Source organism: Coregonus clupeaformis, chromosome 21 (genome assembly GCF_020615455.1).
Source record: "Coregonus clupeaformis isolate EN_2021a chromosome 21, ASM2061545v1, whole genome shotgun sequence".
Lineage (NCBI taxonomy): Eukaryota > Metazoa > Chordata > Actinopteri > Salmoniformes > Salmonidae > Coregonus > Coregonus clupeaformis.
Genome location: NC_059212.1, coordinates 41,384,169 through 41,396,933, shown reverse-complemented (window position 1 = coordinate 41,396,933; position 12,765 = coordinate 41,384,169). Strand labels below are relative to the sequence as shown.

Sequence of the window (12,765 nt, the reverse complement as noted above, 5' to 3'; positions counted from 1 at the left end):
ATGGTCCAGTTCAATGGTGTTAAATTGAAATGGAATTAATCTAAATGCTGGTCTACAGCTGAAATGCTGGCTTGGAAATCTACCTCACATAATCTTGCATGCAATGCTTCTAGGTTCTAGTCAGATACATGGCTGAAGAAGACAACTAGTGAGCATGTTCTGTAGGCTACAACACTTTTTGCCAGGTTAAAGACAGAGCATTAATGTATTTTATTTAATACTTGGCTTTTCCATGAGAACCTGGGTTCAGCACACAACTCTATAGTGTGGTCTGCCCTAATTTAAAATGCATGGGCTGTCCAGTTAAGGTCAGGTCAAGTCAAGTCTGTTCAAATATTAATCCAAGTCAGGTCTAGTCCCAACAGTGATCCGTTTTGAACGTGACAGTTTTTTACACGTATTGTTTTACACAAGTATCTTATCTTTTAACAATTGTATTCAGTGATATTTACAAATGCATATACATAGAGTAGAAGAGTAGTTATTTCCCATAGACACCAACTTTTTTATTATGACATTATTCATAGTCTAATATTGAACGTCACACAGTTTAAAAGTGCATTCCAGCTGAAAAAACAGCTCATTCTCATCCTGACCTCAAACCTTTGACCTTTACGGGCGACCCCAGTCACTACCCCAGTAATTTCTGTTCACTGGATCTGCTGGTTTTCATCTGACACAACTCTTCACTGATAAATGGAAGTTATGGATTGGACAGTTAACCGTGTTCAGAGTGTGAATTGGTTGGCGGTTGGTTAAGATTGTTCTAAAATCATGCAGACATGGTCCTCAAGAAATGTTGATTGAATAGGGGGAGGTTTTGCATAAAACATTTACAAATGTCTCTCCTCTCCTCCCTACATACAGTATAATAGTCAAATGTTTCTCCTCCATACATACAGACATAGAAGAGATTTATTTTTCATCACTTCATACGCAGAATCAATGCATCTTGTAATACTTTTGCTTTAGTGATTTACTATACAATCAATGCCTGATAACACAAGTGAGTATTACTGTGAGTGTGTAAATGTGTGTGCGTGAATGTGTGTGCGTGTATGTGTGTGTGTGTGGGGGGGGTGGGTGTGTGTAAAAAAACATAACTCACAGCTAAGTCAGGGAAGATCATATCACTAAATCATTTTAATTTCTCAGAATGTCTATTTTCCGGTGATGCGTCTCCGTGAGAAAATAATATTTTTAAGGATTTAAATTATTCATCGTTTTCAGTAGTGAGTTGAATTATTCACTTTTCTGCCTCTGCAGTTCAAATAAATGCAACAGTTTCTGTACAATCTCTCTCTCTCTCTCTCTCTCTCTCTCTCTCTCCCTCGCTCTCCTTCCTCTCCATCTCTGTCTTGTTCATCTTATATCACTTCTGTGTGGTACCCTAGTTTTCCATACTCCCTAGTTGAATGTATTGTCTTGCTTGCACATCGTCCCCAAAAAATATTAGCTGAGGTTCCATTATTTTCCCATCTCTCTCTCTCTCTCTCTCTCTCTCTCTCTCTCTCTCTCTCTCTCTCTCTCTCCCTCTCTCTCACTCTCTCACTCTCACTCTCTCTCATCCCCTCCACACACACAAACAAACAAACAAACAAATTCCCTCTCTCGTCTCTTTCTAATTCTATAGGTGTACAGACTTTCTGAATGAAATCCTTTCTTGGATGTTTAGGTTGTTTTTCTTTGTCCAGACCAATTAACAAATGGTTGCTGTTCAGTGGAGAAACACCATGCACATTGTCTCAGTACCTTTCAACACTTATTGCTTTAAATTATATCAATCACTCCCTGCCCTCCCCTCCCCTGCCCTCGCCTTCCCTGGGCAAATTTTTCTCTGTGTCTTTTTATTACTCTCCCTCTTCATCTCTCTTCCTTTAACTTCTCTTCCCATTATTCTAGCTCTGCTTGCCTTTTAACCACCCCTCCTTCGTTCTCTCTCCTTTTCCTTCTCCCTCTCAGTCTTTCTCCTCTTTCTCCCCCTCCTCTTTTTCATCCTCTTTTTTGTTGTTCTCTACCTCTTCCTCCCCTTCATTCTCCTTCTCCTCTTTCTCTTTCTCTCTATCTCGGAACAGCTTGGCTAGTTCCTGAAACTGCGGACCCCACTCCTCCAGCCCTCCTCCCCACTCCTCCTTCTCTGCATCCTTCTCTCCCTCACTCTCCAGTGAGCTGAGGGAGCCTGCACGCGACCCTGTTCCCTCCAGCCCGTAAATCTGCACTGAATCATAGGGCGGCTGTGAGGGGTCAAAGGTGACCTGAGCCAGACGCAGGTGGAGGAACTCACCCACCCTGAGGGCCAAGGAATGACCACCTGGTACTGGACCCCCTCTCACCGCCTCCATCCCTGGGACCCACCCTGCCCCGTACCCCATGATGCCCCCGTATGCGCCCCTGGTCTGCCCTGGGAAGGGCAGCATGTGGGGGGTCATATCCCTCCTTCCTAAAACGTATGCCCCCATACCCATCCTGTCCCGCCAGTCAGCCATGAACCCTTCTGGGTACATCCCCCCGCAAGAAGTCCCGGTCAGAGATATCCCTCCACCCTCCCTGTCCGGCCTGGCCACCACAAAGTTGCTGCCCATCTCTAGCCCTCCCCTCCCCAGGCTCCCGGGGTAGTCCTGCCTCCGTCCCGCTGCCTTCCCTTGCAGGATGCTGGCATAGTTGCAGGCGGCTGACTGTTGAGACTGGCCGTCTGGGCCGTTGGCTCCATGCCCTTCACCACCACATCCACCACCAGAGGATTCTGCTTCAGCTGAACCGGAGCCAGTGCGTTTGGGGGACAGGCTGGCGCGGAAGGCCCTGCGGCCTGCCATGGGCAGGGTGGCTGAGTCACACACCCAGGCGCCACCGTGACTTTGACCAGCCATGGAGCCGGAGCGAGTCAGGACCAGGGTGTGCTCCCTCTCTCGGGGGAGGGTCTCAGACTGGACCTGCATGGGACGGGGAGGAGGAGGAGGGTCAGTCCGGGACAGGGACAGGGCAAGGGGGCAGGGAGAAGGAGGAGGGTCAGTCCGGGACAGGGACAGGGCAAGGGGGCAGGGAGAAGGAGGAGGGTCAGTCCGGGACAGGGACAGGGAACGGTACTGTTAAGTGGATGTAGAAGATAAAGGATAACAAGAGGTGATGAGAGAATTGTAAAAGGAGCGAATGGAGAGATGAATTGGGGAAACAATTAAAGCAGAAAGCCGGAGAGTAAGTAAAAGGGCAAATGTAAGAAACAGGGAGATAAGAAGGACAAGGGAGAGAAAGGAAATGGTGAGAAGGAAGAAAAGGCAGAGAGACAGGATAAGAATAGACAGACAATGAACAAGCAAGATAGAGAGAGTGAAAGAGAAACAGAGTTGAGAAGGTAAGAGAAGCAGCAGGTTAATGAAGCACTAGAAAGAGCTGCACTGTGAGAGAGAGGGGGATGAAGAGGGAGGAGGAAATCAAGAGACCAAACATTAAAAAGTAAAGAAAGAGACAGAAATCTTCTGAAAGCAAAACATAAAAAATAATACATATTCATCATCATCTGCTCTCAGAAATCAGCAGTGTTATAACCACGTCAAATGATAACACATTGGTTCGTTCATTCATTCACTTGTTGTCATATACAGTGTCCGTCTCTTACCCAGTCCACCGAGTCCTGACTGTGGCTCTGCTGCTCACTACTGCTCTCTGTACAGTTGCTCATTGCTCCTCCCCCGTCACCCCTCTCCTGGCTGTTATTGGTCCGTGGCGTCCCTCCATCTGAAGTGCTAACCCCGCTCTTTGGGCCTGTTCCGTCTCTACTCTCTCTGCTGCTCATTTCAGCTGGGCCTACGTAAACGGCCCCTGGCTCCAGGGCCCCCACCATGGCCCCCTGATTCTGGATGACTAGAGAGTGGTCTGGGTGGCCCCCAGGGAAGCGGTAGGCCAGCTCAGCCAGGCTCGGCTCAAACTGGCCCCCTGGAGTACGTCGGAGAACAGGCAGGGTGTGGCTGCTGTAGCAGAGGCGGCCATACAGGGGCCCTCCAGGGCCGGAGTAGGCTGGGTCCAGGGCTGGGTTCTGGGCCCAGCTGTATGCACGGGCCTTGTCCTGGATGTGCTGGGAGTAGCGTCTGGGGGACAGAAGATAGGGTGTGACAAGGCTAGACAACATGTTATAGCAGCTTTACATAGGAGCACACACCAATGAGGGATTGCACAGTATAGACAGATGATCTCACTCAGCACAGTGGATCATGTTGTAGGGTAAGGGGAAGTAGGTGGTGCCCAACAAAGTGTCTAATAAAATGTAATGGTTTTCCTCTTTATTTTTTTTAGTTAAGAGGCTGATTAGAGCAGGGAGTTTTGAGGCAATCAATGACCTAAGTGGATCAATACAGTCTTAGAGAGACTCTTGTGAAAACTCTTGAGGACTGGAGTTTTGTCTGGGTGTGTTTTTGCACAGCATAGCTTTCAACTAAACACACACACCCACACACACACACTGCACACACCACACACACTCACATGTTCCTGCTGTCCAGGGTGCGGTATCCCCTGCGTGAGCTGTGGGGGGCGCTCTGGAGCGCTGCGATGTCGAAGGCGGCCGTGTCGGCCTCACCTCCTCCCTCGTCATCGTAGGTGATGATGTTCTCCCTCACATCATCCTCCTCCAGGGGAGACAGAGAGTCCCGCTTCTGACGGCGCAGGGACAGGGACAGGGCACTGACCGCTGGAGGGAGGAGAGAGGGAGGGAGGGTGGGAGAGAGGGAGTCAGAGAAAGAGAGAGCGAGGGAGAGAGAGAGCAAGAGAGAGTGTTGGTATATCATATCTGTCCTGCATGCTAAAATCGGTAATTGACTTTGAGACACAGCCAGACAGTCAGATAGAGATATATTGTGTACTGGACTAGCCCAGTCACATTGGGAATAAAGTGGGCCATTCCCAGAAAAATTCCAATGTAATGTTAGTTGGGTTTGTGTTTCCCAGTAAAATTACTAATCAACTAATCATCAATTCTTGAATCACGCGTGATAGTGTTGGGTTGTAATGAAAGCTTGCACACCCTGTGGATCTGGGTCTCTGAGACCAGGTTTGAGTAACACTGCTGTACAGTATATTTACCCAGCAGAGTGGCGACACAGGCCAAGATGGCCAGCAAGGCGGCAGTGCTGAGCCCAGGGGAGGGGGAAGTAGACTGCTGGGGGACACACACCGTCTCTCTCTCCCACTCCCAGTCTCCCTCCGTCTGCCTCTCCTGTCTCTCCTTCTCCCCAGCCCGGGCCCCTCCTCTCAGGCAGGGGCAGATGGACACGGTGACAGTCCCGGTGGAGGTCAGGCCAGACATCCCGTCCCTTAACACCAGGGGAACGTGTAGCGTGAGGGAGGAGGAGGAGAGGAGGAGCGGGAGAGGGACTGCAGGGGAGACAGGAGCAACAGGGTGGCAGTGGGACCTGGATGAAGAGCGAGAGAGGGAAAAACACAACATGAGAAAAAAAAAGCAAGAAACTCAATTGAATTGAACGAAATCTCTACCATTTAATGTTATTCCCATAGCTTCCCACAGCTTCCCTCAGAGGATGTGTCGGAGTGCATTGAAAAGATGGATTTACAGTAGAGGCAAAGGTAAACAACAGGGAAAACACAAAGGGATGAGGATAACAGAATGGAGGCACGGAGGCTGTGAGATGGTTGGTAGAGGAGAGAGAGGTAGAGACAGAGAGAGAGGAGGAGAGAGAGGTAGGGGACAGACAGACAGCCAGACAGACAGACAAGATAGACAGGCAGACAGACAGAGAGGGGGAGGAGAGAGAGGTAGGGGAGAGAGTGAGACAGACAGACAGACAGAGAAGGGGAGGAGAGAGAGGTAGGGGGAGAGAGAGGTAGGGGGAGAGAGGAGAGAGAGAGAGAGAGAGAGAGAGAGGGTAGAGAGAGAGAGAGAGAGAGAGAGAGAGAGAGAGAGAGAGAGAGAGAGAGAGAGAGAGAGAGAGAGAGAGAGAGAGAGAGAGAGAGAGAGAGAGAGAGAGAGAGAGAGAGAAGGGGAGGAGAGGAGAGAGAGAGGTAGGGGGAGATAGGTAGAGAGAGAAAGGGATGAGATGGGTGGAGTGAGGGTGAGAGAGTGGGGGCGAGACAGAGAAAGGGGGAGCGAGACGGGAAGTGTGTGTGAGAGAGAGAGACATAAAGAGAGACTATACCTCCACTGTCTCTAACGCTGAAGTTGAGGGCGACGCTGGACTCTGGAGGGATGTTGAAATATACAGCACTGTCATTCCCTCCCTCATCTCTATCAATCGCACGCAACACCTGCACCACCTGAATGGAAGAGATAGAGCGAGTGTGAGACCAGATACAGAGAAGGAGGTGTGAAGGGAGGATGGGGGGAGGAAGAAGGAGGAGAGGAATGAGAGAGGAGGAGGCGGATTGATTGGGAGGGTGAAGGAAGGTTGGGGGGAGAGAGACAGACAAGGAGAGAGAAAATAGAAAGATAGCATTGGAGAGGTAAAAGAGATAGGAGGGGGAGGGCAATAGAGAAAATAAAAAATATATAAAAAGAGTACTTTGTAACAACGCATTACTTTAACTACCGCCCACATCCCTGTGTGACCTCAGCATTTACCTAATCAAAACAAACAAATAAAACCTCTCAAATCAAGAAGGAAGTAATTATATAACCTTAACTGTGAAGGGAATGACTTGGTTGGCATTCAGTATATAATCTATGAAGATTGGGTTCCGACTGTAGAGAAGCACTTAGAAAATAAATAATAATATTCTATCTAGTGAATATTATCTCGGCTTAAACCATTGGGACTCTCTTAAACACTGCCTGTGGCGAAAAGGCAATACAACACCTCTTTAATGGCCTTTAGACTGCAGTGATTCAGACCTAGAATAAGATGTTAGGACGTTTCTGAGTTATGCAGTAGCTAGGGCTTTCACTTTGAAAGGGTTTTTAAATTATTACACTTTATTAGTTTTGTGTACTTTAATGTCCTTGTAAAAAATTTATTATTTTCAGATACATTATACAACAGTTGGCTGATGGGTTTCTTCCCTGCAAGACAGTTGCTGTAGATTCACAGATCGTGAGACAGAAAAACAAAGACACAGGAACACAAAAGAGGGCATAAACCCAGACACCGATAGAACGAACAGATAGACAAAGACAACACGTTATTGGAATAGAGACAACATGGAAACATGGAAAAAGCTAAGAAGGAATGGAAGCGTGGATAAAATGATCGACGGAATCGACAAGAATATTCAGAGTTTTCACATACTGTAAGCACACACATACACTCATACAGATACACACACACACACACACACACACACACACACACACACACACACACACACACACACACACACACACACACACACACACACTCTGACCTGTCCAGTGGCTGATGAGTCACACATGGCTGCTGTGTACTGTCTGTCCAGCTCAGGCGCATTGTCATTCAGGTCCAGCGTCTCTATGGCAACCACCACTCTGGACACCTGGCTGGGGTTGTCTGGGGGAGAGGAACCAGGAACAGCTGTGTCACAACAGAGAGCATTCCAAGACTGCAGAGTGGCCAACACATCTCAACTCTGCTGCTCAATCCGCTAGTGTATCCTCGTGATCTAGCCTACAGGGTTGCCTGTAATAGGCTTGGTTTAAATCTAGCATTTGTTATGTGATGTTTTAGAAATCTGGCTAAATCTGCAGGTGATTGGTATGTTTTAGTATAGAGCGTTGGAATTAGTGCTTTCCATCCCTCTCTTTCCACACCAAACAGTCTTTTCAAAGCTCCAGCAAAGGCGATATGTAAGGTGAGCTGACATGCATGCAAAGCAGTTACACCAGGGCACAGTCCAAGCTGCATTCACGCACCCACACCCACACGCACACGCACACACCCTTTGGAATGCACCAACTCACAATTTGGACTGCACACGAGTCGACACACACATTTTGGCCCGCACACACACATATTTTGGGCAGCTCACCATACATTCTCTTTGGACTGTGTTACACTCAGTAACACCATGTTATGGACTGGAGCCATGGGTCCACATTGCAATGAGCTCCCAGTGTATTGGCAGGAGAGGAGAGGAGAGGAGAGGAGAGGAGAGGAGAGGAGAGGAGAGGAGAGGAGAGGAGAGGAGAGGAGAGAGGAGAGGAGAGGAGAGGGAGAGGAGAGGGAGAGGAGAGGAGAGGAGAGGAGAGGAGAGGAGAGGAGAGGAGAGGAGAGGAGAGGAGAGTGGCTGCCTCTGGCCACTGAGTTGAGACTGGCTCTCCCGAAGTCAGATAGCAATACTGATACTGCCGCCAATGGTCTGTTTAACTGATAGAGCTCATTATTCAACTCTGGCAGCAGTATTACCACTACTGAAGACCCACTTGCCCGTAGCACTGCTTAAATAAAGACCAGCACTGTCACCACACTAACCACTACTGTTGCTACCACCAGTGGTAAGTCGCTCTGGATAAGAGCGTCCGCTAAATGACGTAAATGTGTGTATTCATGGATGCCAAGAGAAGCCAGGCTTCCACAAGAAAAAAACATAACATCTTTAGTCTCTCTGTGTTTCATAATTGTCCTTCAATTCGCAAGAGGCTGAATGTATCCCACAGGAGAAAGCATCCTAGCGAGTGAAACAGCGCCCCTCTGTCTCTGTATGTGTAGCCCATCTATCTGATGCTGTCTGGTCAAAAAGAGTATGACGTTGTTGCCACCCATAGCATTGAATGCAAGGGAAGCAAGCGTGCATTTGGCCTACCTTCATAAAAAAATTAACAATAATAATAATAGCCAATCAGCATTGAGCTAAACTGAGTGAGCTCAACTGTGAAGGGTCCTGGCGCACCCAAAAAGATAGGGATTTGGACCTTTACTTAATTCTCCGTACTGGCCAATGATTATAACAGCGACTCTGATCAAAACATAAATTCATACATTGTTGTGCCCCTGGCCTGAGAGGATGGAAGTTCAATATGTAGCTAGATGTAGTATGGTAATGTTAACTAGCTGGCTCACCGTTGCCCATGAATGGAAGTTAGGCTAGCGAGCAAGCATTTTAGCCAGGTAGCCTAGGACAACAAAAAATAAAAGTGTGTACTGTATTATTGGGCTCCCGAGTGGCGCATGGGTCTAAGGCACTGCTTGAGGTGTCACTACGGACCCCCTGGCTCGATTCCAGGCTGTATCACAACCGGCCGTGATTGGGAGTCCCATGGGGGGAGCACAATTGGCACAGCGTCGTCTGGGTTTGGCCGATGTAGGCCGTCATTGTAAATAAGAATTTGTTCTTAACTGACTTGCCTAGTTAAACAAAATACAATAAAAAAATAAAAAAATAAAATACAGTCATAGACTGTTTCGTCAACATGAAAGAGATGAGGATGATATTGGCATTCTCTACAAGTAGGGTGAGTCAACATGTTATTTCTACTTGCACAAAAGCACACGCGCACACACACACGTAACTGTTTGTTACATGCAATATGCTTTGTGGACTTCACCGGATAGATGTTGCTCTCTGGTTTTGTGATTTGAATTTATTCTGCCAATATCTTCTTATTGTCTCTGCCTTATGCCTAGACAGTGCCTTTGGAAAGTATTCAGACCCCTTGACTTTTTCCACATTTTGTTACGTTACAGCCTTATTCTAAAATGGATTCAATAAAAAAAAAAATGTCAGCAATCTACACACAATACCCCATAATGACGAAGCGAAAACAGGTTTATATAAATGTTTGCAAATGTATACAAAATAAAAAACAGAAATACCTTATTTACATAAGTATTCAGACCCTTTGCTATGAGACACAAAATTGAGCTCAGGTGCATCATGTTTTCATTGATCCTCATTGAGATGTTTCCACAACTTGATTGGAGTCCACCTGTGGTAAATTCAATTGATTGGACATTATTTGGAAAGGCACACACCTGTCTATATAAGGTCCCACAGTTGACAGTGCATGTCAGAGCAAAAACCAAGCCATGAGGTCGAAGGAATTGTCCGTAGAGCTCCGAGACAGGATTGTGTTGAGGCACAGATCTGGGCAAGGGTACCAAAAAATGTCTGCATCATTGAAGGTCCCCAAGAAGACAGTGACCGTCATTCTTAAATGGAAGAAGTTTGGAACTACCAAGACTCATCCTAGAGCTGGCCGCCCGGCCAAACTGAGCAATCGGGGGAGAAGGGCCTTGGTCAGGGAGGTGACCAAGAACCCAATGGTCACTCTGACAAAGCTCCAGAGTTCCTCTGTGGAGATGGGAGAACCTTCCAGAAGGACAACCATCGCTGCAGCACTCCACCAATCAGGCCTTTATGGTAGAGTGGCCAGACGGAAGCCACTCCTCAGTAAAAGGCACAAGACAGCCCGCTTGGAGTTCGCCAAAAGGCACCTAAAGGACTCTCAGACCATGAGAAACAAGATTCTCTGGTCTGATGAAACCAAGATTGAACTCCAACAGGACAACGACCCTAAGCACACAGCCAAGACAACGCAGGAGTGGCTTCGGGACAAGTCTCTGAATGTCCTTGAGTGGCCAAGCCAGAGCCCGGACTTGAACCCGATCGAACATCTCTGGTGAGACCTGAAAATAGCTGTGCAGCAACGCTCCCCATCCAACCTGACAGAGCTTGAGAGGATCTGCAGAGAATAATGGGAGAACTCCCCAAATACAGGTGTGCCAAGCTTGTAGCGTCATACCCAAGAGGACTCGAGGCTGTAATCGCTGCCAAATGTGCTTCAACAAAGTACTGAGTAAAGGGTCTGAATACTTATGTAAAAGTGATATTTCATATTTATTTATTTTTGCTAAAATTTCTAAAAACCTGTTTTTGCTTTGTCCTTATGGGGTATAGTGTGTAGATTGATGAGGGGAAAAACGATTTAATCAATTTTAGAATATGGCTGTAACCTGACAAAATGTGGAAAAAGTCAAGGGGTCTGAATACTTTCCGAAGGCACGGTACATCACGGTGTCAAGGCATATTAACTATCAGGTTATAGAGCAAACAACGCAATTATCACAACACAGGTTGTAATATGGCATTTTCTTCTGGCTTGGCTTCCCCAGTGATTTCTGGCTTTGGCTTCCCCCGTTATTTTACCCACGCACCGCTACTGGCTACCACTGTGTTACGCTAATAGCTATGACATTAAGGGGTTAATTTAGGATTCTTTAGCTGGTGGAAATGTATGCAAAATGTTTCCTTTTCTGTGACCATTCTTAATATAAAATGTGATGTGTTTAATTAGGATCTGCTGTCTCCAATCCTAAGGTGGTGGCACTTAATTTGATTCCTCCCAATTTCACAGATGGTACTAATACTGCCATAAGCACTACTACTGTCAGCATGGTTAAAGCACAGTGCTACTACTGCTGGTCCCACTGCAGAACCAATAGAAGCCATCAAGACATATCAAGTAAAGCTGCTTAGTGGAGTGTATTGTACTTAAACTCTTTACGGCTTTTCATGCTTTGGCGGAGAGTGAAGGTGCAATGACTGGGGTCAGGAGTTTGTCCTGATCATGTGACCTGAATAGAAAAACTAAGGGCCCGAGTAGGGTTGCAAAATTCCTGGAACTTTCAATAAATGTCCTGGTTTTCCAGAAATCGTGATTGGAGGATTCCGTATTTCCTGCTGATTCCCTCCTGATTCCGTCTTTCCGGGAATCCTTTAACCGGGATTTCGGAAAAACCAGCCAATTTCTTGAAAGTTCCAGGAATTTTGCAACCCTAAGCCCGAGTCATATGCTATAACTAGTGCAGAGTTATTCCTGGTCAGGTCAAAATGCCTGGCTCTAAATGATGACCCTCTGACCTCTCTGCATGGCGATGATGGTGATGTTGTGCCACTGCTCGCGCTCACGGTCCAGCTCCATTGCTGTGGTGATGAGGCCGCTGTCCGCGGTGATACGGAACAGAGCTTCCTGGTCTGACTGGGGATCAATAGAGAACCTGGGAGAGATGGAGAGGGAGCGGGGGAGAGAGAGAGAGAGAGATGGGGGGGAGGGGAGGGGGCGGGGGAAAGGGAGAGAGAGAGAGAGAAAGATAAGGATGAGAGGATATAAATGGCCAGGGAATTAATATCACAGATGATCGTAGTCGATACGAGCTCACTTGAAGTAGCACTCATTTATCTAAATATCTCAATGAATGTTCTAACTACCGTTCCACCACACATTCCCCTATTCCTGCTCTGTATTGCTGTGTGAAAACAGGGCCAGCACTGACTAGATCATTTTTTCTGACGAGAACATACATATAAAATAAATATAATGATAATTTTGCCTTGAACCTTCCTTAGTGTGTGTGTGTGTTTGTGAATGGGACTGAATTGTGTGTCCCCACAAGGTTAGTTGTACAAGACTGTGTGTGTGTGTGTGTGTGTTTGTGTGTATGTGTGTGTGTGTTATGTGTGTTTGTGTGTGTGTGTGTGAGAGAGTGTTTATGATACAGTCCAGTACCTGATGTTGTTGGTGAGTCCAGTATCAGGGTCCACAGCACTAACCCGTCCCACGGTGCAGGCGGGAGGGCAGTTCTCGGACACGTCCATACGGTAGCGTGCCCGGGCGAAACGAGGCGGCTCGTCAGCGTCCAGCACGGCCACCCTGATGGAGGCCCGGTCCTTAAAGGGCCCGCGGCGCATGAAACGAGAGTCCACCATGGGGTTCAACACCTCCACGGAGAAGGAGTAGGAGCTACGACTCTCATAGTCTACAGCCTGCAGAGAGAGGGAGAGGGGGAGAGAGAGAGAGAGCGAGAGAGAGAGAGACAAAGAGAGAGAGAGAGACAAAGAGAGAGACAGACA

The 12,765-nt window shown here is 47.4% G+C and overlaps 1 protein-coding gene across 1 annotated transcript in view; it reads right to left on the bottom strand.

The window, feature by feature from the left end:
- Positions 1–1,123: 1,123 nt before the first annotated feature.
- The window catches only part of LOC121535647, a 174,984-nt gene continuing 163,342 nt past the window's right edge, over positions 1,124–12,765 (bottom strand). The window contains exons 7-15 of the mRNA XM_045205909.1: positions 12,422–12,678; positions 11,776–11,912; positions 7,345–7,466; positions 6,083–6,261; positions 5,228–5,321; positions 5,074–5,167; positions 4,477–4,681; positions 3,614–4,112; positions 1,124–2,930 (exon numbers count right to left, since the gene is read on the bottom strand). Of these exons, the coding sequence (XP_045061844.1) occupies positions 1,959–2,930; positions 3,614–4,112; positions 4,477–4,681; positions 5,074–5,167; positions 5,228–5,321; positions 6,083–6,261; positions 7,345–7,466; positions 11,776–11,912; positions 12,422–12,678 (2,559 nt within the window). The 3' untranslated portion in view covers positions 1,124–1,958. The remainder of the gene's footprint in view (positions 2,931–3,613; positions 4,113–4,476; positions 4,682–5,073; positions 5,168–5,227; positions 5,322–6,082; positions 6,262–7,344; positions 7,467–11,775; positions 11,913–12,421; positions 12,679–12,765) is intronic.